Source organism: Rhea pennata, chromosome 8 (genome assembly GCF_028389875.1).
Source record: "Rhea pennata isolate bPtePen1 chromosome 8, bPtePen1.pri, whole genome shotgun sequence".
Classification (NCBI taxonomy): domain Eukaryota; kingdom Metazoa; phylum Chordata; class Aves; order Rheiformes; family Rheidae; genus Rhea; species Rhea pennata.
This window is the reverse complement of record NC_084670.1, coordinates 18,009,706-18,035,794: the sequence shown is the minus strand read 5'-3', so window position 1 is coordinate 18,035,794 and position 26,089 is coordinate 18,009,706. Positions and strand designations below refer to the sequence as shown.

General features: G+C 38.8%; 1 protein-coding gene across 3 annotated transcripts; it reads left to right on the top strand.

Moving 5' to 3' along the window:
- Positions 1-1,340: 1,340 nt before the first annotated feature.
- GTF2B (general transcription factor IIB) lies at positions 1,341-22,858 on the top strand. Of its 3 annotated transcripts, none has more exons than XM_062581890.1 (7): positions 1,341-1,408; positions 3,897-4,003; positions 13,805-13,938; positions 19,450-19,596; positions 19,733-19,862; positions 20,469-20,750; positions 22,378-22,858. In XM_062581890.1, the coding sequence occupies exons 1-7, from the start codon at positions 1,392-1,394 to the stop codon at positions 22,509-22,511; spliced, it is 951 nt and encodes a 316-aa protein (XP_062437874.1). In that variant the 5' UTR covers positions 1,341-1,391; the 3' UTR covers positions 22,512-22,858. The 3 variants fall into 3 exon arrangements, with proteins under 3 accessions (XP_062437874.1, XP_062437876.1, XP_062437875.1); XM_062581892.1 differs by lacking the exon at positions 1,341-1,408 and adding an exon at positions 2,194-2,354; XM_062581891.1 differs by lacking the exon at positions 1,341-1,408 and adding an exon at positions 2,442-2,529.
- The last annotated feature ends 3,231 nt before the right edge of the window (positions 22,859-26,089 follow it).

Genomic DNA, 26,089 nt, shown 5'->3' with positions numbered 1-26,089 from the left:
TAATAAAGAAAAGGATCTTATTGTGACTCTTTTGTCCAAGGATTTTGTGGCAAAGGAGTAGATAAAGAGCCCTATGCAGAAAAGTGCTCATAAATTGTGTGATCATGAATTTGTCTATTAGTGAGTATTAAGTGAACTTTTCAACCTCACGAAGTTTCTTCTGCTAACAGACTGAAAAAGATTAATGTTTCATAGTGGAAAAAAAAAGGTCCTAAGTAGCGTGAATAGTGCTTTATATCGCATTAATAGATTTTCAAGCCTGTAGCTGATTTACAGTTGTTCAGATATTTTCAAAACTGATCACTTTAAAGCATTGAAGTAATGGCACTTGCCTAGATCTGTAGACCCTCCTGTCTTATCCTTCTTTTTATTTTTCAGTGGAGAAAGGCTCATACCAAGCATGAGTAGGGGGTTTCAGCTGTTTTGCAGTTTGGGCTTGAAAAGCTGGAGTTGATGCTGCTCAATATGCAGACTGATTTTGCGTACAGATAATCTCTGGGGAATTAGAGTTCATCCAGAGTCCACTCTGCGGCACACAGCTTTGGGTTCGCAACGCTTCTCTTGGATTATTCCGTCTCCTTGGGCGGGTGTTTGCTGCTAAGGTGGATGTGAGGGGAGAGAAAGCAGGAGAGCGGACGGCACAGCGCAGGAGCGCGCAGGGTCTACACGGGAAAACGAGACAGCAGCAGCTGTGTGTGCGCGCGTCGGCCTCGGCGCGCGTCGGCCTCGGCGCGGCCCGCTCGCCCAGGGCTCCCCTGAGCCGCAGCAGCGGCCAGACACCTGCAAGTCCTGCAGAAAGAGCTCGTGTTTTTCTCTGGGGCAAGTCCTCCGAGTGGGAGGGTGTGGGGAGACAGTCCCCACACGGGGTGTAAACCTTTCTTGTATTCCCCCTTATGGGAGTCACTCTGTGCTTGATCTCTGCCATGCAGTGAGGAAAACATGCGTGCCATCACTGCTTCTGTGCAAACGCCAGCGGTCCTGTTTCAACTTATTTTCTCTGGTATTTGAGCAAGCTGCTGGAGTCAGCCCAGACACGGCTGAGCCAGGGGCAAGCCCCACGGGCAGCGCTGCTTTGGGCAGCGAGTGGCGAGAGCAGCCTGGGGCAGGCGCTTGTCCTGCTGCTGCCCCCAGCAGCGGTGTTAGGCCGCCGCTTGTAGAAGCGGGAAGCTGCAGAACCCCCAGGGCCGGGGCTGGGCTGCGGCTCCGTCACCGAGAGGAACGGCGGCGACAAACGCCAGCGAACGCCTCCGAGACGCCGCTTCGCGCCCGCGTGTCCCTTCGCGCGGCCCGTAGCGAGCGCCCGGCGCGGCCCCGCCCCGCCGCAGAGGGTAGATAAGGGGGAGCGGTGCGCGGCCGCGCGGCTTCTCGCAGGCGCTGCGGGGCGAGCGGAGATGGCGTCCACCAGCCGGTAAGGGAGGGGCGGACGGAGGGAGGCGGCCCGGCCGCCCGGCGCGGCGGAGGCCCCGCCATCTCTCCGCGGCTGCGGCGCAGCAGAGAAAATGGCCGCGTTGCCGCTGCCGCAGCCCGAGGGGCGCCGGCGGCCATCGCCGGTGCCGGCTCCGCGCGGCCTGGCGGGCGGGGAGGGCCGCGGGCGGGCCGGGGCGCGGCGGGCGGGCCGCACCGCGCCGCACCGCACCGCACCGGCGGGCCCGCGGTGGCCGCCGCTCCCCGGCTCGCGGCGCGGCTTTGCGCGCCGAGAGGAAGGAGCGCTGGGGGGATTCCGGGCGGTTTCTCCCCGGGTGCCGGGGGCTCCTTGTAGTTACAAACTTCGCGTCGTTGTTTTTCCAGCTGTTACCGTTTTGTAAACGAAGCCGCGTCTCGCTGTGAGGCCTCGGCGCTGCCCGTCCGCTGCTGCGTCGCCGCCTCGGCGCCCGCAGCGGTCCCGGGGGCCGCTCCGCCCGCGCCGGGCCCGGGGCTGTTGCTGCTGGGCGCCGCGGCCCCGAGCCGGGCCGGCTCTGCCCGCCTGGGGCCGGTTATCGGGCCCCGAGGCTGCGCTCCCTTCGGAGCTACACCTGCACCGGCGCTAGGCCGGCGGCCGGAGGGGTCCCAGTGTCCCCCCTTTTCCGGGAGCACGTCAAGGGAAGCGAGGCCCATCGATCGCACTGTGGCCGACCGCGTGTGTTCTGCCAAACCTCTCCTACGACCCAGTGAGCCTTTTCTCGTACTCCTCTTGCAAATCTAGGCCGTTTCCTGAGATTGGCCTTTATACATGCTGTGCACTTCGCTTCAGTGAAACTGGCTTATTATGTCGAACATGTATGCTACCAGAAGAACAGCATCTGCCTATGGATGCAAGTTCTGGAATTAAAAGATGAATTCTTGCAGTCAATGTGAAGTTGGAAACAAAAATACTGGTAGTTTTTTGAGGCTTTTTTTCCCTTTTTTTTTCTTTCATTTAGTATTTCAGTAGCCTTTTGCATAACACCGAATGTCAGATGGTTGCACATCATGCTTTGTCAACAGTTCTGTCTTGTCATATGAAACTACTGACTGGGAATAGCAAGAAGGAGAAAGTAGTTCTGAGAGCCTGTATGTAATCTTTTGAACAGAATTGACATTTAAAGGTCTTGTATGAACATGTTCTTTCTAAAGGCTTTAATGTTAATACCAAAGTTGCCTTTTAATTTCACTTTTGACTCTTTGAAAGGTGTTTTTCAAACAGCAGTTGGATTAAAATATGTCATCTTTTGCTTTTGACACATCAGAAATATCTAAAATAATAAAAATCAAGATCTGCTATATTGACTTGGTTGAAGTAATGGACTGATGGGAAAGGGAAAAGTGGGATGCATTTAACTTTTTAATAGGATATTTTCTGCAATGATAAGGATTAATAATTATTTTTAGGCACTAGTTTTAGGTTGATGAATACTCAAGAGAAACTGTTTTATGACCAACCTCCATATCCTCTGCTCCTTAACTCAAGGAAATGGCTGTGTTCAGTGTCTTAAAAACTCCAATTCTAAACATAGAGATTATTTTCAAATGATATTTTCAAATGATTTTCAAATGGTAGTTGTTTTACAGTTACTGTACATTAATTCCTAGTTTGAATGAGATATTTTTATTCTGTGTATTTTTTATATGTTTTGTTACGTAAATTCATTTATTTATTTTTACATCTTCTCTAGATCTTGAAGATGCATAGATGTGGAAGAAAGAATTGCCTGTTATCAAAAACTGTTGTTGTATAATTCCTTTCATGAACTGATTCATTGATTTATCTCACATACTAATTTTGTTTTTCATTAAGATCTTAGAAATAATTAGCTATGTTTAATTTATAAAGCCTAGTAAGCCTAGTATAAAGTGAATTTTTTCTTCAAATTTTCAAAAAGCAATAGTAGTATCAGCCTTTTCCTAAAAATGTTGTTTAGTACAATACTTAATCGAGGACCTGATAAATTATTTCACCCTGATGAGAATGAGTGAAAATACTGATTTAGTAATCACAACTAACTTTTGGGGAGTCTTATCTAGCATTAGATTGTGAGTTAGACTACAATCACGTCTATTGCTTAAAACTTTAAAGCTTTGATTTTGAAAGGCTTTATATTTCTGATACAAGATAATTCAGAAAAAAAATCAGAATTTAAGATGAACTTAAGTCACACTTGTCAAAGCTAGTACTACAGCATTTTTTTTAAAAAAAGGTGTATTTCAAGTTTTTAGGTTGTTATGTTCTATAATTCAAATCACTGTAAAGCCTGCATTATTGTTTTTTTCTTAGCATTAGTATTCTCAGTACTTTTTATGGTCCTGTAAAGGTTTTATTTTTAAACTAAGTGGTTCATTTGTGCTGTGAATAATGAATATCATTGGAGAAATACAGTTTTGGATACATAACCTGTTTGATTATAGATAACAAAGATTAATGTTTCCAATTTTTTTCTTAGTTTGGATGTGCTTCCAAGAGTGACTTGCCCAAACCATCCAGATTCCATTTTAGTTGAGGATTATAGAGCTGGTGATATGATCTGTTCTGAGTGTGGGCTAGTAGTAGGTAAGTAACTATTCATATTTTTGTGAGTTACTATAGAAATTAAATTGCATGTATATATACTTTTTTTTTCACAAAACTTGTCTACGATAATTTGAGTGTGAAAAGGTTTTTCTTGATGCCTAAGTATTTCCTTTTATTATATACATGTTCCTTTGACTATAGCCAAAGATTCAAGGGCTTCTGTTGAAAATGGACTTAGGTCTCTGGTTATAGTCAAAGGAATATGCCATCTTGAGTAGTTCGTCTTGTGGTAATGACTTAACAAAGTGATCAGTCTCACCTTAAAAAGACTAAACAATTGTAGCTACATTAGCATTTTGGATTAGAATATTGTATTGTCCTGGTCAGTGTTCTGTCCTTAATCATGAACGTTTCAGTCAGGAAGGTATAAGAAATGTAATAAAAGCTCTTAGTTAACTAACTTCCTTACAAAAAAAGTATTATTTTCACGTTGGTTAAAGGTTATCTCCTGCACTGAAGGCTGACTCTATATCCTTGCCACTGCTTGTTTTGTTAATTAAATCTTCTAAAGCTTTTAATATTATTCAAAGTAAATATCCAGTTTTTCTTTTGTGATTTTGCTGATCACTTTTATTCAGTTCATCATGTGGCAGAAACTCCTGCAGACTGAAGTATATTTATAAATAAAATGAAATAATGAAATCCAGAAAGCCTTTTAGTTGTCTTTCTGTTTGAAAGAAAGAGGGAAAACCACTTTGTTATGAACTGTATTAAATGTTTATTTTTATGCATCTTTTTTAAGATGAACTCTTTTTTTGACCTCATACATGGGAAACTTCATACTTAGGGTAGAACCATTTTTTAAACCCATTTATTTCTATTAAATTTTTTTTAGACGCATGATGATCAAAATAAATTCTGTGTTTTGACAGTGGAGTTCGGATGACTTATTCAATGATGTTAAATATTCAGATGGTTTTGTACTCTCCTACATTGTAATGATTTGCTTTTTACTCTTGTCTTGCACTGAATTAAATGTTTTCATTCAGCTTTTAACATAGAGCTAATAGCTTTCCTGAGTTGCAGAAAACTTAGTAGGAATTCTTTAGATCAGGTATCTAAAATATGCACTTTTTCTTTATGCAAAATATGAACAACTCTCTGCATATTTTACTAAAATAAATATCAAAATATTAAAATGCTGTTACTAGTCATTTTGTTTAAAAAGTTGAATCCATTTGAAAGACTGTAAGTAAAACACTGGTCTAGACCAGTGAGCATTAATTGCTTTGTTAAAGAAGGGCCAGTTTAAGTTGCATAAATTCCGCTGGCTAAAGATACATCAGTCATGGCAAATTGGCTTGTTGAAAATGCAGATGTCCACAGTGACGAAATATGGTAATAGGCTTTTAGGCTGTTCGTCAGTGTTCAGTTCTTTGCATGGCTACTCTAGAAGTTGAACGAAATTTTAGAAAAGTCTGCCTTGTTCAGTTCATAACTTTCAAGATGATGTTGTCTGAAGAAGAGGGAAAAGTCTAGCTTGCCTGTTGATGATGCATTTTATTTTAGAAACTTCGAAGTATGTCACAAAGCTCACTTCATGTACATTCTGTTTTCCAGTCACAATATATTGTTGTTTTAGAGATTTACTTTTTACTGTGTTTTGAGTGAGTAGCTTTGGAGATTTCTTTAGTTCAAGTAATCAGAATTTTTCAGTAAAAATCACTAGAATATTAATACCAACTTTGAATTGAATTTTTCAAGGACTTATGTTCTTGAACTGAACTTGGGTTTCTTTGCAGGCAATGTTAGTAGTAGGGAAAAAGGTTTTCTTAAATTCGAAATGTTTTTTAAATAGACCTCTATGGATTTAACACTAGGCGTTTTTAACATTTACTTTCATTGTGCTGATCATTCTTATTTTGTCTTACCTTCCTTTAGCATTTTAGTTTTCCTGCATATGCCCAGTTCATTACTCTGGGTAGATAACAACTTGGAAAACTAATTAAACCAGATGACAATAAATAATTGAAGAACGCATGACTAAACGGAAGTGTGAATATTTAACATAGTTTCCTCTCTTGGTCTGTTAGGATAGTACAGGAGAAAAGCAATCCAATTCTTGATGCCTGATTTTTTTGTAGTTGGGGTGTTCTAAAGGAATGAAGACAAAATCTTATTCCCAAATGAGGAAACTTTTATGTATTTGTTGTTGTGGACTCCATATGACATGTTCACCTTAAGAGAGGTAGTGATTTCATTTCCTGTTCCTAGACAGGAAAGTCATACATTTGTATTTAATTTCTTTGAGCTTACGTAGATCGTGATGTGCAGCTGTCATGAATATGATCTTGTCACAGAACATATTTTGGGTTGAAAGTTAGTGAGATTTTTATCACTGAAGAGGATTAGTCAGAAAAGAGTTTTAAAAAAGAAAACACTCCAAAAACTAACTTGATGTAATCTGTAGCCAAACAAATGTTAGATTCACTTTAGAATGTTCTCATTCAGTGTCTCCAGAGCACTGCTGGTGTAACTGGGTGGAATGGTAAGTACTGAATGTGTGTTGAACTTACTGTCATAAAGTACATAGTGATATCACTTAACTTTTTTAGTATGATTTGGCTGAAATCAGAGTTAACAGTCCTTGAACTAAACTAAGTGAATTTCCAGTTGATGTTCCCTATGTGGTCAATTACTGAAGTTTTCAAGCATTTGTGAGGAAAGTGGATTTTTGTTTGTTAAATGTAAAATAAGCTTGTCATAGGATAAAATAGTTGGTGTGTTGCTTCCAAAACTTGAAAATTAACTTTTCTTCCTTTTTAGGGTATGAAGTGAAATTGGTACCTTGGTGTAAGACTAAGATTGCTTTGATCAGATATGTAGCTGAAAGGGAGAGATGAAGCAATAAGAAAAGTACTAGGGGGTGGTGGGAGGAGCTGATCTTCTCTTTTGTAACAGTTGAATCCAGTGATGTAGGTAGATCTGTATTTTGGAAATGGTGTTTTTAAATGAGATTTTAAGAGACTTGTAACACCTAAGTTGGTTTACACTACAAGGTGGTGGTCTTAATGTCTTGATAAAATTTTAAGTTACATCTACTATTATGTTTTTTCTTTGCATCGTATTTTTTACTTGTTCTAAATCACCTCTGCTATTTTGCTGCACAGTATTAAAACAGCATTGAATCTTCTAATATCAGTATGATTGAAGCTAATTTGTGCTTCAGTCAACTTAAACTCATCTGCCTTCTCCTTATTACCTACCCCCCACCCCAGGTTAGTTTCTGTTTTATCTTTTGCTGGTTACTGTTTCCTTCTTGCTGACTTTCCACCCTGCTACTTAATTTCTTTTTATATGAAAAGCAGTCAAAGAGTCAAAAGCAAGGTCTCTCTTGGCAGGTATTTTGCTTACTGCCTTAGATTGTTGGCTAATGCTTCTAAAAATTGAGATCTTAAGGACTTGTCTTAAATTCAGGTGTGATCTTTATAATATAGATAAGATTTTGTTAACTTTCCCATAAATACTTTTTCTGTAAAATAGAAAACTGGAGTAGGAAGGGATTTCATAATTGCTACTCTACTGGCCAGTTCATCACCCAAGCTCTCAGTGTCATTAGGAATAAGATCAATTGTGTCTATATATGTTTTCTGAAATAAAACAAATGAACTTTTAGTTGTTGATAGTATCATGCAAGTGAAGAGCTGTTTAAGCACTTTTAAATTCTGTCCAGTAGAGGGTGGTTGCAGCTATTGTACTTGTAATGCTTTTCTTCCTCCAAATGGTGAAAAATGTTTTCATACATTAATTTATGTTCATAGTTACCTGTTTGTGTGGGTGTTCTCACACACAAAGTTAAAATTTGAAATCTCAATTTAAAAAATCTTACAAAATGGCAAAATAAGGTTAAAAAAAAAGGCAAATAAGCTTTGGATAGGAATGTATATTAAAACCTTAAATGTGGTTAGTACTTTCCCACTTAATGTCCAAGACCAGTAAAGTGTCTGATAAAAGTTTGTCCTTAAAAATAAAACATTTTGCATCCATAGGAGAATTAATTACAAAGTATGCCGATACTTACGGAAGTATTGAATAGAGTTTTGTGTGAATATTTATGGATACTTAATTTGCAAATAAAACTTGAAATATGAAGAGAGCTATTTATTAGGCCCTTTTGGTCAGCATTTCAAATCTCTTTCAAATCCAACTTATTTCAGCTTCTTAAAAAAAAAGGATGATTGCTTTGACTATTTCGGAAATGACATTTGAATACTGGAAGCTTAGACTTTAGATGTCTGCAGTTTTAAAGTGTCAAAGATAGGAAGATACTATTCTTACTATTAAGAAAACTTAATGTGAAAACCAAGTGTATAGCATTCACATTTCAGACACCTTTTACTTTAGAAATGAAGCATTTGATATCTTTGGCAAGCTTTTATGAGTCAGGAAGCTTATTTAATATCAGTGAGCTTCTCTGTTTCTTTGAGTGCTTCATACCAATTCTTATGTGGGTTAGTGACTTGATTATGCTTAAAATTTACTCTTCTAGTTTGAATAAAACAATAAGATTAAAAGCTTTACAATTCTGCCTTTGTAAAACTTAGGCCATCTACTAAGAGGTCAAGAAACAGAAGTTTCTAGTTGTATTCAATTTTGAGCCTTCTGATGTGCAGAGTAGTACTTGCTTTTCTGACTGGAGTTCTTATCTGATGAAGCAAAGCTGGGGTAGTGTAGTTCTCACTTATCTGCTCAAAAGTTTTCAGGCTCAGTGGTAATGTAGTGACCAAGTTACTTTTCTTTGGATTATTCCTGTTTCAAATAGTTATTCTTATTGACAATAGCTGTAGTGGATGTATTTTTTATGTGAGTCCTTTTTTCTCTTTATCACAGAATCATTTCTTCATCTGTGGCACCTAGGAAAAGACAATTAAGAGATTATTTGAATTTTGTTTTACAAATAATGTGCACTTTCTTAAAAATTTTGGAAAAATAGTGCAGCCTTGCCTGTATGCTGAGCCAAGATGTCTGTCAAAATATCCTTCAGTAAGATCTTATTTTTTTAAGTTCCCTTTTTGAATTTTATGACTTCTTTGAATGGCAAGACCAGATTGTTGTTCTTTGGAGTGATGAATTTATGTGTCAGTCCTTTATCAAAGACTGTATTAAAGGCTTCTGCAAGAGACAGAATAAGTTTCCACAAATATCTGTATTTTATATCTCATGGATCTTTTGCTGAGGACTTCTGACTTCTGAAGTGAACTAAGATTTGTGAGCACATCTTATCCACTAACTTGAGTGGTGCTGCATGTGCTGAAGTGTATATTTGGCTACCTGTCATCATTTAGTTGGTCTCTGGTAGTACATGAGGAGCAGAATCTCCAGCAGCTGCCCTCTTTTACTGGGCCTTGTAATAAGCATTGCTCTTGGCATGTTTCCTGTCCCCCTCATGTGGAACATTTTCCAGTTGGTGGCTTCTAGGTTAGGACCCAAAAGTCGTTGAGAGCTGTTACGAAGAATACTCTGTTTTTTTGGAATGTCTCAAAGCCTGATCTAATTCTGTTTACAGAACTGTTCTGTTTTGTTTTTGCAGATAGCTGTATTTTGCAAAAAAACCTGAAAGTCTTAGAGAAAAAGCTGTGACCATATGTATATATATATTTTTTTCAGTGGTTTATTCTCTGCTAACCTTTTAAAAGTTATCACATTATCTTAGCTAGAAATTCAAAAACTCTGCTGCTACTTCTACTGTGTTGTCCCCCAGCATTCAAGGAAAGCGTGTTAGCGTGATGGTTGTATTTGGAGCTGTGCCTGAGTGAATGAGTCTTTTCTGTGCACTGGGACGTGTGAAACAGCCAGTCAGGTAGTTCAGCCTGGCACTTCACTGTTACATTTCTTCCCCTTTCTCTTCATCTTGTATTTTGCTATTTAGACATTACATTACTGTGATTTGTCTCAGTATCTCATTACTCTGGATAATAGTGAATTGACTGAAAAGAATTTTAATTTTGTATTTTATTTTTTTAATTTGGCATTGTAAATTTTTTAATTAAAACATGTCTGTGCTCACTAGATGGCAGCAGATTCTTTAACTCTGGAAGTGAAACAAACATTCTGTAGAAACAATAGGTATTTGGTACTTTTGAAGTACAAATAAACTTTTTATGCTGTATATATTTTAGGATTACAATACTAGTCAAGAATATGTGGAGCTGGATGCAATGTACAGCTAACATTATAGCACCTCTGAAACTTGCTTAAGACACTAAACAATACTGTATCATAGAACTGTTTCAAGATTGAACATGGCAAGTAAAGACATTGAGGCTTGAGTTTGATCCTATTCTTGTTTTGATTAAACATCTTCAATTTACAGCTATGCTACCCTCATATTACAGACAATATAAAAAGCAAATAGAGAATGAGATATTTATGAGTCGTTGCAAGTGGAATGCAATGCTGAAATAGCTAATGTTATTTCTCTAAAATGTAATTGCAATTTCAGAGTTATCTTCTGGTGAAAAGGTGAAAATATTTTCCTTTGAGAAATAACTTTCCATTTTACTGAGGAAAATAGAAATATGTGATTTGTGATGTATGTAGATGTTTTAAGCTGAAGTTGTTCAAAATTATATTATAGTTTTTGATACATACCTAAGTTTAATGGTGCATTTTTGTAGTTCTTGCTCTTCTTTTGGCATTTGTGAAGAAAAGCAAATCTTGGTCTAAAGTTTTCTGCTCTGAATAACAGGTCTGCATTTTACTAAATGAGCTTTTTAGTTGCTGGGTAACAGGAGTCAGTGAAGTTCACTGTATCTCCCTTAGACTCCCAGTGTTAAAGTCAAATCGATTGTTTTAAAAGTAACCATATACTGGAAGAACTGTTTACAAAATGAAATGAAATGTGACCGTGAAGAAAAAGCTAGTATATTCAGGAATATGCATCATGATATCAGTCTGGTGATTGGTTTCTTCAAAGATTAGGGCCCTGTAAACTCTTGATTTTTTTCTGTACTTCAGAGGAGGAAAGAAGAATGAACTTACCTGCTTGATGAAAATTAAATAAGGGAGTGTAAGGGCACTGCATCTAGTGAAATTTATTTCTACTTCAAAAGACTATCAGAAGTAAAATCGGAAGTACTAAAAGGAATATGCAGTCACTCAACAGCTGGATAGGGTTGCCAAAACCTGTCTAATAATATTGTGATGAAGTAGTAGCTTTCAGGGAAGTACGGATTGGGAGCTTTTGTAACTCTGATGTTAACGGTCAGACCCCCTTGCCCAGGAGCTTTAGGAGACCCAGTCAGTAGGGTATGACCCAGGAAATCATGTTCAGGGCTTGAAATGATGGCTCAGCCACCAGTCTTCAAAGCCATGTATCCATGGTAATATTTTCCGCTACTACTTACAAGACTGACTTCAGTATTCTAAGATTTGTGTTTTTATCACTTATTCTAGGTTGGATCTTAATTGTCTGCCTCTAAACTAACATTGCAGCTCTGAAGTTCTCTTGTATGTTGAAAAGTTGAAAATAATAAAGCCGTATTTATTTGTATATGGAGTGGGATAGTCAGCTTCTTGTAGTTGAATACATATTTTTCATCAATAAAACCCCTTATTGACCTATTTATTCCATTTTCATTAAAATTTCTAGCTTGCGTCACGCTTCTCTTGTAGCAGCCGTTTGAAGGATGGAATGTGCTTCTTAGGACTGGTATATTTAAGTAAAACAACTGGGAGTAGGCAGAAAAACTATTATTCTGCAATAGCAGATTTCTTGGCAAAGTAAAGATATTTGTGTATTGCATCTTAATTACACAAATGTTTTATAATCAGTGATTTTTTTTCTACTTAATCTTTTCTCACTGTTGAATTAGTATTTTCAATCGTTGTTTGTAATATATCTGACAAAGTAGGCAGTGATATAACACTTTTTTTTTTTGGTTAGAGCAGGAACAGTTCATAACTCACAAGAAGCAGATCTCTGAGTCATTTAGGTCATTCCCACTTGTGTGGAAAAAATATTACATCATTGCCCTGTACTCAGTGTTCTATTTATACCATGCCAGAATTTTAAGTACATTTTGCTTTTTTTAGATGCAGTAAACAGTATTGGGAGGTTGTCTTAAAGTAAAGTTACTGCTAGACCATAGAAGGAGTATTACTTAATCAAGTATTTACAGAGAGTCCAGAGCCAGAGGAGCATACTGTCTGCTAATTTAGGCTTGCAAGGGGTAGACCTGTGTAGCGGAAACAGTAGATCTCTGTTTTTGGAATATTCTTTTTTTAAACTCTGCTGTATTCTTAAGCTTCTAGTTTTTGATTGAGTTTTTTTCCTCTTGGTTTTGTCAAATCAGTAAAATCCTAAGGTGAAGTGTAGCTGTAAACGTGTATAACTGACAAGTGTTGGTGAGAACCTTTTACACCTACATTTATTCTGTTTAGATTGTGGAGATTTCTTATGTTCATGTACTCTTTCAAATTCAAGCATATTTCCTGCATAATCTTATATTAAGAACAAAGTTTCTCATTCAGATTAAGATTTTATTCTGAGAGTAGTTGTGCAGTTGCACCACTCTGCTCCTGTATTTTCTCCAGCTTTGTATCTTGTGATATTACTATCATTGTTTTTACTCTCTGTTTTTCATGCAGTCAGCACTGCTTATTTTCTGCAGACATTAGCTTCACAACTCGCTTAAACATTGATGAATTTAATTAATCTTTTCTCAGGTTTAGCAAAGCAAAGGTGACAATTATATTGAAGTTTCTTCTGATGTCCTACACAAATGTAGATTGCTGGACTACTAAAAATTTAAACAATATGTTCTCTTCTTTTTGTGCTTTTTTTCTTTTTTAATTTTGTAGCATTTCTCTGGAGTTCACGCACCTCTGAGATGCATTTTACCGTATCTGTGAATAGAATGAACTATACTGGTAACAGTATGTTTTTTGTTTCCCTCCTCAAGCTGGTATCATTATAATTACTGTAGGGTTTTTGCCTGCCTCTGTAGTAGGGATATTTTTCAATGTGAAAGTTGCTGCGTCAAAGGCTTAGGTGAGTATAACAGGAGAATTCTGCCAGGGAAGTTAGTTCATTCAGAGAATGTGGATTTCCTGTCTGTTTTTTTTTTTCCTCCCCTTCCTTCTTGTTTACTCTCTGAATTTGTATTTACATTCTTCTGGATATAGTGGAGCAGATTTAGTTTAAGAAGAAAGAGCTATAAATACATTAATGATGCTTGATGGTATTAACAGTATTAACGAAGTGGAGCTGGGCAGGGTCAGAACTCCCTTCAGGAACAGAAATTCAGCTCCAAAGTGTGGTGAGGTAGGTTAGGAGGTGACATTCATTTTAGAGTATTAAGGACCTGGAGCTCATGCACACAAGTGATTTACTGCAGCTTAATGAGCATGTGCATGACAGATAATTCACGTGTGCACTTTTAACCCATGGCAAATGGGAGGTAACTCGTTAAGTTACAATAACTTACACATTTGTCTAAGCTCTGAGGATATCCAGAGGCAGCAGTGACCTCCAGCTTGAAATCAAGGTTTTGATTCCTTTTGCGTATTGAAGATCCCACAAAACTATTTAACAATAAGAGCAGTAATTCTTTGTGTTCTGGATATATTTCTTCAATTATTTATATTCTCCCAGCAGCTACAGTTCCATACGTTTTTCTACTGCGTTATATTCAGTGCCTTGTCGTGCAATTAACTGTTCTGTTTCCAGATGCCAACACATTGCCTACTTTTAATGGAGAGCTCGGATGTGTAGTTTAATGTTTGCGAAATACTTCAAAATGTTACATTAATGCAGACTACTGCGTTCTGTGAACCCAGGTGACCGAGTCATAGATGTAGGATCAGAGTGGAGAACTTTCAGCAATGACAAAGCAACAAAAGACCCATCTCGAGTTGGGGATACCCAGAATCCTTTGTTGAGCGATGGCGACTTGAGTACAATGATTGGCAAGGTAACGTTTAAAATACTAAATTCTACTAAGTTTGTCAGATATATGTTTATGTGTCTATAGATAAGCTGTGCAAAGAATGTGTTTACATAGAAATTTGGTCTAAACTGAACTTTTAAATTGCAATAAAAGTTAGCTAATTGTGAATGTCTCTAGGTGTGGCAGGAAAGGGCTGAACCTTTCGTAAGAGAAAGGTTCACAGTACTATGAACCTATTTGCCACTCTGAAGGTACTACTATAAATAGAAATTGTGGTGATGCAGACTTTACAAGAACAAAAAAACCCACCTTGACTTAGCATTCTAATATTTGATGTATTTAAGAATTCTGAAATAGTGGATACCTAGTTTTGACATCTCGATGGCTAGCGTTGTCAAACTTGAACTAACTTTTTTTGTGAGAAATTCTATGTAAGGTTAAAATTGGGAATCTGAAGTGAGCTACATGTATGTACTAACTGTTCTTCCAGCACTAAATCTAGACTTCTTTCATGATTCCATAGTGCTCCAGAAGAAAGTATTAGATGTATATTTTGATTGAAGTACAGTTGTACAATATCCTGCTGCTTCCCTTGAGAGAAATAGCAAGATTAATCACACAAATGTATTCACTTTAATGAAGTGATGTGACCCAGATAAACATTAATTGTTGTACTTTGTTGTATTTTGTTCATAGTTGTGGATTTCTTAAATGTTTCATGCTCACTGACCTTTGATGTTTTTGTCTGCCCTCTTCTACAATTACTTAAGCGTAGTAAAATCAATATATTCAATGGTCGCCTGTTTTCTGAAAAATAAAGTGGAAATACTCAACTGCAAGTGAATGTCATTGTCCTGTTCCAGACAGGGAAATGGTCTTCAGCCATTGATTGGACACTTACAATATCATTATGAAGGAGAAACATATTTTGTTCCAGTGATGTTGCTAGGATGAAGGAACAGACATACCTGATGAAGTTTTATGGATATGTATAGAGGAGCGTATACCATATACATTGACTAAGAGTTTTTCAAAGGGGAAGATGACTGGTGAATGTCCATATGAGCAATTAATCTTGAGGCCCAGTTTGTGAAAAAGTAACCTTTCTTCCTTCAAAGGGTTGAACATATGGATGCTTGTATTTCAGACATCATCAAGCAGCACTGCCCAGCAGGTTGTAGAACACCTTATAGTGGGTTTTGGAATCCTTCAGGCAAAGAAATTTATATGCTGCTCTACTAAACACAACGCTGCTGAGTAACCCTGTGTAGCAGTGCTTTAGAAGAGTTACTGGAGCTTCACTGACACCTGAATAGGTCCAGAAAGATTGTAGTTGTTTGGTTTTTTTTTGTCACTGTTTTGGTCGGTTGATACCAGAAATGCACCTTTTTAGACAGATGGAGAAATGAACAGCTTGCTTCAGATTTCTACAGTTGTCTCATTTTAGTACTGTACAACTACAAGGTTTGTTCTGGGGAACTGAGTTTGATTCAGTAGGAAGACCTTCAGAGATCTTTCAGGAACTTTGAGAAAAGACAAAAGATATCTCAGCTAGAGACAGGATTTACATGCAAGTGGCCAGTGACTTGAGCTGTTAACCTTTTTTCCTTGAGGTTCAGATCCCAATTTCAAGTAAGAGGGATAGTAGCCCCAGTGAGAGATAAAGGAACATCTGGATTTTGTTTTTCTGTGAAAACTGGAAAACAGAACAGAAAATTTTCAGAATGTTTTGTCACTGCTTTTCTTCCTGAAACCAGGAGGTACTACTTCAGGACTCCTTCCTGTTGGGGGAAGGAAAGGCTGTTTTGCCCATGCAAAGGGATTAATTCCTAATTGGTTTTAGTACTTATGGGACCCATCTGTCTGAGGTAGCAGAAGCCTGTATTGGAAGAAAGATTAATTTGTCTGCAAAGAGGAGAATGAATAGCATGGCCTGGTGTAGCAGAAGTGGCTTGCATTATTCGGGCATATCTTCAGTGTATTGACACAGAATTGTGTATCTCTGAAAGTAGATACTGCATGCTGCAGTTGATCTGAGGACAGCGTTGGAGGCATGTTGGGAACTCTGTTATTAGTTGTGACTTGTTTATCAACATGTCATTGTTCTTTCTAAAATCCTCATGTGAAATTCAAGAAAAATAACTGATCAAGCAACCTATTGATCTGCCTTGATCCATACAACTATTTCCTGTGTAATCTATCAGAATTTTTGATTTTGCTATACCTTGAAAAGTTGTTTTTGGCACTCTTTATAGGTTTATTCTTTTGTTATAGTAGCTGCAGCTATAAGAGAATCTAGCTTGGGTGAATAAGAAAGTGATGTAGTTCTTTGGTATAGAACTCCGACCCTTTGGTTAGGTGCTTCTGGAAGGAAGCTGGGTGTTGTTAGATTGTGGCCTGGGTCTAAAAGAACTGTATAAGGTACCTTATTATCAAGGACTGGTTGAAAAAAGAGAAGGAAAGATTCATGGTCACCTCCAGACTGTATAATGAGCTGCTTGTACAAGCAAGCAGACTGCCTGATCTGCGAGGAATTCCTTCAGTATTCCGTATAAAGTCAGTAATATGAACTGATGCTGATGATGCTTCTTTCTTTTGCTGTTAAAGAGGATATTAGATACAAAACTATTACTGCCAGCACCGTAAACCTGACTTCTATTGACCACTTCCTGATGTCGCCTCTGTTTGCAGTACAGCATTTTCTAACTCTAGTTAGCTTTGAAGTGACTTCCAGGATGATATAATAAAAGAATCCATGAGTTGTCTTTTGCTCTATTTGAAAGCCAAGCAGATGGAATTTGTGCTTTTGATGCCTTCTGTGCTGAGGTAGTCAAGACATGAGTTAAATGGAGATTCTCATGGAGACCACAGCCATGAGACACACCATTACAAAAGTCTGTTGGATCTTAGTTAAAACTCTATGGCCTCTGTTTCTCCATATAGGAAAAGGGACTTCTAACATGGGTGTCAAGGACTAAAGATAGCAAGCATTGTCCCTCAATTAGTTGAAGGCCCCGGTAGAAGGAAAGAATGGATGAGACATTTAAATAGCAAATGCAGGGAGGATTGCTGTGGTTTGTTTAAGCAATTGAGATGGAGGAGTATTTTCCAACCCTTTTATAGTTGTGAGCTGTGTATTGGCATGGGTCTTGCAGAGTGCTTGTATAGATAATGCTAAGGTAAAATCCTCTGGCTAATGGTACTTCCTTACAGCTATACCTCTAGCTTGAATATACGTAAACATTCAGAGGAAAAGGTAATCAGAAGTACTGGAAAGAAAATTCCTTTAAGAAAAAAACCCAGAAATTTTAAGGAGAACAGTTACAAAATATTCTCCACGTGCTGCAAAGTGGGCCAGAGAAAACTTCTGTGATGAAGGAGAATGCCTCATGGCCATGGAAAGAGAGCAGTGCTTTCTGGTAGAGAACCAGAAGGTCCTGAGGCCTGCATAAACAGTGGGACGGGTAGGCCTTTGTGGTCACTCCCTTGACATTTGCAGTGTTTTGAGCAAATGCAGTTTCTTCAGGTGTTTGTTCATAGCGTTAAGCCAGGAAACTATGATGCACATGAGAAAATGCACTGCAGGGAGCAGGGGTGTAGTGCTGTCCAGGAGGAAGCCTTCTGGCCTGAGACCTCTGTCATAATTTGTGTATTTCTTGGACCAAAGAATGTCGTTCTGCCCTGATTTCTGAAAGTTGTCTTGTGTTGCAGGCACTTGTTTGTAATGCGTTTTGTGGCCTGGAGTCTGCTGTGTTTGATTCTTATTTGTTCCTTACGTCTAAACCTTACTGGAAAGCTTTGGATAGCTGGAGCTTGTTTGGTCCAGGGAGTTGCCTCTAGTGCAGCCTTCTGCTGTGTTGGTGCCAGGATTATTTCTGGGTGATTCCTTCAAACTTCCTTACATGAAAAAAGATGAAAGAGTAGAAAAAGCCAAAAACAATCTTAGGATCTAGCATCTGTCACAGAAAGCCACTTCAAGAACTTACCTAGAGGGAAATGTGTGAGAGAGGGTTCTGTGCCTGAGTCCTCGACCAGCACAGTCACAACAAAGTGATTGTGCCACAGATGTGGCCTCAGCTATAGAGATATTGATTGAGCCCATCTGAATTGGGTGCAAGTGGAGTCTTTCCTTGGCAATAATGAGGAAGCGGAGCGGCTCGCCTCTGAGCAAGGAGTAAGTCTAAGTAAGGAGTGAGCATATTGTTGTTGAACAGCCAAAGAACATATATTAAATATAGATATGTGCTAAGGAAAGATTATAGAGTTATAGGCTGTTTTAAAATAGAAGGACAATTCACAAGGGCCATGGTTTGGGAAAGAATAAAGTAGAGCTCTGACTCCATCTGGGTGCCTGAGAGGAATGAGGTGGTGCCAAAGTATGATCTGTCCTTTATGTTCACTGTATCCTGGCCCTCTGCCCCACACATGGGCATCCCGATACATTGCTGAGTATAATTTAAGAACATTGCGTGCGTATGCTCAGTGTGAATGGCCACATTAGCAGTTGCTCATAGATCAAGATCGGCTTTGTGCTTACTGGTCTTAGCAAAACAGAGCAGTTTTGTAGTATGTTTTTACAGTGACCACGTCAGTTTGTTTAAATGACCGAATCTGTCAATCAGTAATGCAAGTTGGATGCCTTTGCCTAACTGAATTGTTTGAAGGTGTCAGCAAAGAATGAGCAGGTGATGTTCTCCTGATTATGAACTGTCACTAATCTTAATACAACACTATTTGTCAAGGGCATGTTTCAGTGTTGAAGGCCATAAACATTTTAACTCCCCTTAGTTAGGCAAGATAGGCATATTTAACAAAAGCATGCTATTGCACTGTCGATTGTAAGATACAAAACGTGTACATTGGAAGCTTGTTAAGCATTAAAGTTGCCAGGCTGAACTCCTCCTAAGACCTCAAGCTTTTCTTTCAAGAGGTACTTGGTTTTCTTTTACAGGCAGAATATACAGCTTTTTGCATGTTGCAACAGCTAAGGCTTGCTACTTGCAGAAGGCAGAGCGTCAAATGAGATTTGAATAGGACACTGATTTGGGTACTTTCTTTGTCTATGCCTTCATTTCCATATTTAAGCTATCATTATGACAACAGGTCTCTTTTTGGCCATAAAAATTTATTTTTCTGAATCAGTGATCTGCCAGAGAGAGTGCAGATGCAGCCCAAATGACATACAGAAAACATAATCTTGGACCTCAGCAGTGGTAACAGGAGAATTGGGACACATTGCCTGCATAGTATTCATATTTTATTCTTTAAGCTACTGTTACTTTAGGAAAGAAAAATCTTTGCGTAGTCTCTGGGCTCCTTGGAAAACAATTCTCAATTTTAGACTTTTTTTTTTGGACAGACTTTTGCAAAGTATAGAACATGACATTTGCTACAATGCTTGATTGTGTGATTTACTTCGGTCATTTACGTAACTGTTCTAGCCTAAAGCTTTGAATTAGGGTTTATAAAGCTGGAAGGTGTTTGTAATGAGGAGGAAGTCACTTGTTTTATGGAAAATAAAATCTTTGTTTTCAGGGCACAGGTGCGGCAAGTTTTGATGAATTTGGAAATTCGAAGTACCAGAATCGCAGAACTATGAGTAGCTCTGATCGTGCAATGATGAACGCTTTTAAAGAAATTACGAACATGGCAGACAGAATCAACCTCCCTAGGAATATAGTTGTAAGTTCATGTCTCCCTTCCTTAAATTGTTCTGGCATTGACTTAGTTAGCATAATATAATGAGCACATGAATTTTTGATATTGCTGCTAATTAAATGGCCTAGAGTTAATTAAATTTAGTCTCCTTGCTTTGAAGGATCGAACAAATAATTTATTCAAGCAAGTGTATGAGCAAAAGAGCCTAAAGGGAAGGAGTAATGATGCTATTGCTTCTGCTTGTCTCTACATAGCCTGTAGGCAAGAGGGTGTTCCAAGAACGTTTAAAGGTAAGCTTTTGGTGATACAGTCAATTTTACCATAAAGTAAAATAAATATCTCATTACTATTATTGTGGGGTGTTGGTTGTCTCTTATTCCTGGACTTTTTGCTGAGTTGTTTGTTCTCAGCTATAGTCCACCTTTGAAAATAAGTCTAGTAAACTTCTTGAATTCATCAAGTGTGTAGGCTCTCAGGCATGGATTTTTTGGTGATAATACACTAAGATGATTACCATTTGAGATTCGTTATAAGTGTTGGTATAATTTAAAAGGTATTGCCAGATCTGAAGATGATGAGGACTGTTCTAATTAAATTTGAGTCAACAGCTCTGATAAGTATGTGCATGTGTCCTAATGGGGATGCAAATTTGACACCGAGTAACAAGTTTTTCCTCTTAAGCAAGCTGTGTATGTATTAGCTGCTTGTGGAACAGTTTGCACTGACATAAGTGATTTAGAAATTTCACTAGTGTGCAAAGCTTGTTATTTGGTGGTGATGGCTTTCATGACTTTGACCTGCTTTGTGCTGTTAAAATGTATGATGAATTGATTTTGCCTATGTTGGAAGAACAAATTCAGTCAAGCCTACAGTTTAATTTTTTCTTCCTTGTTTAGAAATATGTGCAGTGTCCAGGATTTCAAAGAAGGAAATAGGCCGATGTTTTAAACTTATTTTGAAAGCTCTTGAAACCAGTGTTGATCTGATTACAACCGGAGACTTCATGTCAAGATTTTGTTCAAATCTGGGTCTTCCTAAACAAGTACAAATGGCAGCAACACACATTGCCCGTAAAGCTGTGGAATTAGATTTGGTTCCTGGGAGGAGCCCTATTTCTGTAGCAGCTGCAGCTATTTATATGGCATCACAAGCCTCTGCAGAGAAAAGGACACAAAAAGGTAAAACTTCACTTTTTAAAAATATCTTCTTTCTTGAAAGAGAATTCAAATTTATTGTAAAACTTGGATGAAGTCTGCAGAGGTAGTGATATGCTACCATTTTAGTGGGATGCATCATGGATCAAATTAGGATGGACAACCCCCATTACAAATTGAATAATTGGTTATATCCATGTAAACTGAGTTCATCTTCTTCTGGCACTGGTACTTGCATATTTAAATGAAATGTGCTGATTTGCATACATAGCTCTAATTTTAACTTTACCTGTGCTAGTATTTGCATGCATACTTTCTCCTATTTTAAAATATAAGAAGTACAAACGTGGTGGTAGTTGTAGCTAGTATTAATAGCTTTAGTTTACACTCTAACTGAATTCTTGGCTGCCAGAATGATTTAACATTATCTAAATTAGTATATATTCCTTGCCTTCTCTCAAGACTGCAATGGACACTGAAGGCTGGTGGCACAGTAGGCTTGGCTGTAGATCACCTTTGACGTTATTCTCCCTATTAGGGAGTTGAGGCTATTTAGAGCATCAGAATAACCTGGAGCAGCTTTTCATGTCAAGAGAAGGGGAAGTAAGGCTGAGCATTTTTTATTAGAATTTGGTATGACGAATGGATTAAAATGCTAGCAGCTGATTGTGGAAGCTTGGTTGATATTTTTTGTTCCAGTTCAGATCAGACATAAGTTTATTAAAAACACCCCTCACCCCTACCCCCAAAAAGAAAAAGGGGGGGGGAGGAACCACAATCCCTAACTAAAATCCTGCAGCTTCTTAATAGAGAGCTGATTTTAGGTAAAGAGTAGAGTCTTTTCTCTCCGTCGGGTTACGATCCTTTGTTCTGCACTGAGCATCACTTACTCTGTCTTTGGTGCTTTCATCGTGCTGGCAGTTTCCTGGGATTGTGAGCGGTCTACTTTCATCCTTGCTCACCTTGACCTATTTGATTTTACCTCCTAAGATTAAAACAAAGAGCTGCCCGTCATTGATGCATGCATGCCCCTGTACTCCCTCAGGGTCCACAGACAGTGCTGAAGGCTTTTGTGCATTTCAAGATTTGAAGTTCTAACTTCGGTTAAATCTTGAATAAACTAAGTTCCTGTGTATCTCTAACAAGCATTTCCTTTGCTTATTAAACACTAGTTGGATCAATATCTCTCTGCTGGAATATTTCTCTGTATATTTTAAGTTAGCTGCATTTCATGTTTAGCTGAAGGTGTTATTTTTTACCTAGGCTTTCTGCTGTTTTTGCTTGTATTTAATTAAAGCATAAAAATCAGGAGCTTGATGCTGACAATGATTTACTAGAATATTGTTGGATATACAAAGACTTTGCAGTAGATTTTTTTTTAATGATTTTCACACTTTTGGTCCTCTGTCAGTTTGAAATCGATTTTAATCCAAAATGGATAGCACATGTTGAATTATGGCACATGAAAAGACCAACTTTGTGAATTCTGTGCAAAATATTAGTCACTATTGTTAATTTTTTCCAGGCTTTTGGGAGAGTTATGAAAGTAGCTAATGTATAGCACTTCTTGATTAAATTATGCTTGCTAGTTTCTTCAATACAAATGGCAATAGAAGAAACAGTAATTATATTTGTCTGCTTTTTGTCTTAGAAATTGGCGATATTGCTGGTGTGGCTGATGTCACGATCAGACAGTCTTATAGGCTGATCTATCCTCGAGCTCCAGATCTCTTCCCAGCAGACTTCAAATTTGATACCCCAGTAGACAAACTACCACAGCTGTGAAATTTGAGGGTTACTTTTAATTTCTATTAAAAAAAATTAACTTTGATTTTTGCCTATAATAAAGGATGTACAAAGTGTTAATATTGAGTCTTCATGTTGTGGAACTGGAGGATATGGAGACCAAGCATAACTGCTGGAACACAGCACACATTCCAGGGGTAAACAAATTCATTGTGTGGCATTTTGTATGTATATATTAGTGGAAGTAAATATTTAATGACTGTTGCAACAAGCTTAATTTCATATTGTTGTACTTATTTAGATTTCTTTTGTAGGGATCTAGTAAAATGTATTTTGGAAAATTGAAATTATTATGTAATTCCTGAATAAACTGTTTTCCAAAAACACTTACTATCTTGTGAATATCACTACAGCCTGACACGCACATACTGTTCCACACACTGAGAACTGGAATGCAGTGTAATGGAATGGTAGAGTTAAGAGTTCATTCTTATGGACTTAGTCACAAGGATACTTAAATGCACGCTTTCCTGGCAACTTTTAATCTCTAGTGTCCTTTAATATTTGTATTAGCTGCAATTTATAGTATGGAAGACTTAACCTAGAATGCAAACAGTTGATGGAAAGCAGTTTGAGTATTTGCACAACTGCTCCTGAAGATTTTTGAACTTGTTACAAAAAGATTAGTCACATCTTTGGCACAGTATCCTTGATTTTCATTGATGTCTCTGTGCTTTGCTTCTGTGAATTTGCTGCAATGACAAAGCAGCTAAACACAAGGACAGTCACTTTAATTGAATTCCTGACAGCTTTGTGATGCTTGGTACTGTATGAAGGAAGATAAAAATATGCCCAAATATTGCTGTGAAATGTTCTGACTTGTCATTGCACCGTGCAGCCTAGTTGGCCAGCGGCTGAGCTCTTGACACTGTTGTGTTGCAAGTGAGCGCTTACATGTTTTGATATGGTGCACCGGGTGCTGAGGAGTGAAAGCCAGAAGTTGTTCAGCCCTCCCCAAACTAATAGCTTTGAAAACTAGACGCCTTCTGACAGTGTCCCTTTGTGTGCAGAGCAACAAGTGTCCTTAACCAGGAGTCTTCTGGTTCCTGACCTAATTTTGCATCACAGGTGCAAGATTCATTTTAGTTACCAAAATGAACAGCTGAGGGGTCAGCTTGCTATGCATCTGGTCCTAAGCCAGGCAGAGAGAAGGCTGTGTGTCCAGTGCTATCAGTAGCTTTGACCAGGTTCTGGCTGCTTTGGTTTTAATCCTCTTCTGCCAGTGAAGACTACTGAAATGTGGCAGCTCAGTGTTCGTTTTTTCTTTAACCAAAACACAGAGGCTGTACAGTTCTATTACACCACTGAAGCTGTCGGTTGCAGTCCTGAAAAATAATTCTGGCGTAGAAGTTAGAGGTTACGTTCCTGGTAATTTAGAGGTATTATATTCTAATGTAATGCATTTCCCTATTTTTTAATATACTACAACAATTTCTCTTAACTGGGCTTTTCCTGTCTTGTTTTGAGCAGTTCTCTTCTGGGTGTAGGCATGAGGTTTTGAACAGAAAGGAAGTATCCTACCTCTAATGTGCTGTTGCAGTTGGGAAATACAAAGGTGAAAGTCCTCATACAGTAGATTACTTTTTAGCACAGATCAGCACATTAAAACTACATGCTAGTTAGAAATGGCTGGAAACTTACATTTATGATAGTGCTTTTGTTTTAAATGTTTTCAGGCCTTATGGATCAGCACTTGACATCTGAGTGGTGTTTGCAGTTTGAAATCGCTACATGCAGCAGAAGCTGTCCGGGTTGAAACTTGAAAAGAGTTTTACAAAGTTCTGGAGTGCAGCAGATAGGGGCAGGGACGCACCATCCTGCTGTGTGGAGCTTTGCTTGACCTTGCCTCTTCCTGCAATTCTGCAAGCAGTTCCTGTCCCTCCCTTGGTGGAGAAGCATTAACTGCACAGCCCAGAGAGGCAGAGCTAGGAATATTCTCAGAGGGGCTGTGTATTCCTTGCCCAAGTAGACCAGGTAATGTAAAGCATTTTAGGGGGAAAAAAAGGATACAACTTTTTTTTTTTTTTTTTTTTTTTTTTTTTTGTCTGTTATGAACATGTTTAGTAAATTGCTTTATTGAAACTAAGAAGTGTGTCTTCTCTTGTAGAAGTGTCTCATTCAGAAATGAGCTCTGAGCTCTACGTGTACCTGGTTGGAATGCTCCACAGCAGCGTGTGCGCGTAGCTGTTTGCGGTAGGGCAGCCGTCCCCAGGGATGCGGGGAGCGAGGGAGAAGGTTCTTGCACTGCAGAGGAGCCCCGGGCTTCTTGGAGGTGCACTCCTCTGGCTGCTGCAGTTGCGAAGGGGCCCTCTGCACAGCTCCATGGGAAGTGCCCCCATGCTCTGTGAAGGGATGAGCATGCTAGTGTTGCAGCTGCTGGTGGAAGGGAGAAGATGCTTTTACTTGGCAGCACATGAAGGTTGCAGAAAGCAAGGAGAAATGATGCAATGCCAACAGAAGTTAAGAACAATTTTGCTACAGCAGTGACCATTATTAATAATTACAAATCTGATACCTCTAACCAATTAAAGGCAGTTTTGGTCTGACAGTCATAGCTCCTTGTAAAAGCAGAGGGTTTCCTCTGAAAGTGATGTTTGGGATCCTAAATCCCCTCAAAAACCATTAGGGATAAGTGTATCTGTTCTTGTTGAGCTTGAACTTTACGCACATACCTGTAGGAAGCTACGGTATGTCTTAGATGCCTGCCTTCTTGCCTTTGAAAGGGATCCTGACTGGTGCTGCAAGCTGGAGTGGTGGTAGACAGACACAATACTTTTTAAAACTCTGGTACTTGCAGGTGTTGCTCTGTGCAAATGTCTACTTGCAGACTTAAGCCTTGTTGCTGTGCAGTTTGGAGGTTACCTGTCCTGGTACCTCAGTGATTGTCTCCAGCTGAGGTGTAGCAAGGAGCCAGTTGGCTGTAAGTAAGTAAGTAAGTGGTGACTTACTTATTTAATAAATGGAGACGAGGGGTCAGGCGCTGTTGTCTCTTCCTTTTTGCTGTTCAGGGAAGGGCCAGGTGAGATAATCTTCCACTAAATTCAAAGTAGTTAAGTAGCTAGGAGTAGTAACATAGCTAAAAAAGGGCAAAGTAATGTTGCCTTCTCAGCACAGCAAATGTAGTCAGTTCTTGGTCGTCTGATACGCATTCTGAGTGCTGATGTAAAATAGACACCAACCAACCAGAAATCCTTGAACTTGAATAGCATCATCATTTGAATGTTATTTGGCTAGTAATGTGGAACAGCTTTGTACATGCTCGAACCATGACCAGCTAATGCAAGTAACTTGACTACTGAAGATGCTGTCTTGGTTTTTGAAATAAACTTATCATCAAGTAAAAGGGATAGGTTGGTGGGGAGCGGATGGAAGGAAAAGCCACTATACCATGATATAGGTGGAGCAATGAGGACATTTCTGGCAGTTTCCAAAGGAAGATGTGCACTTCTGAGCTTGGTGGTGTACTGCTAATGGGAGGAGACATGACCCATCAACAGCCTGCCCTTGGGAGCCTCTTCCACTGATGAGGCGAGGGCTCCAGTTGCTGGCCTGCAGCC

Excerpts from the sequence above, each read along its gene's own strand:
- GTF2B (XM_062581890.1), top strand. Across the intron at positions 19,863-20,468 it reads TGTTCCAAGAACGTTTAAAG|AAATATGTGCAGTGTCCAGG; the intron begins GTAAGCTTTTGG and ends TTCCTTGTTTAG. Across the intron at positions 20,751-22,377 it reads AGAGAAAAGGACACAAAAAG|AAATTGGCGATATTGCTGGT; the intron begins GTAAAACTTCAC and ends TTTTTGTCTTAG.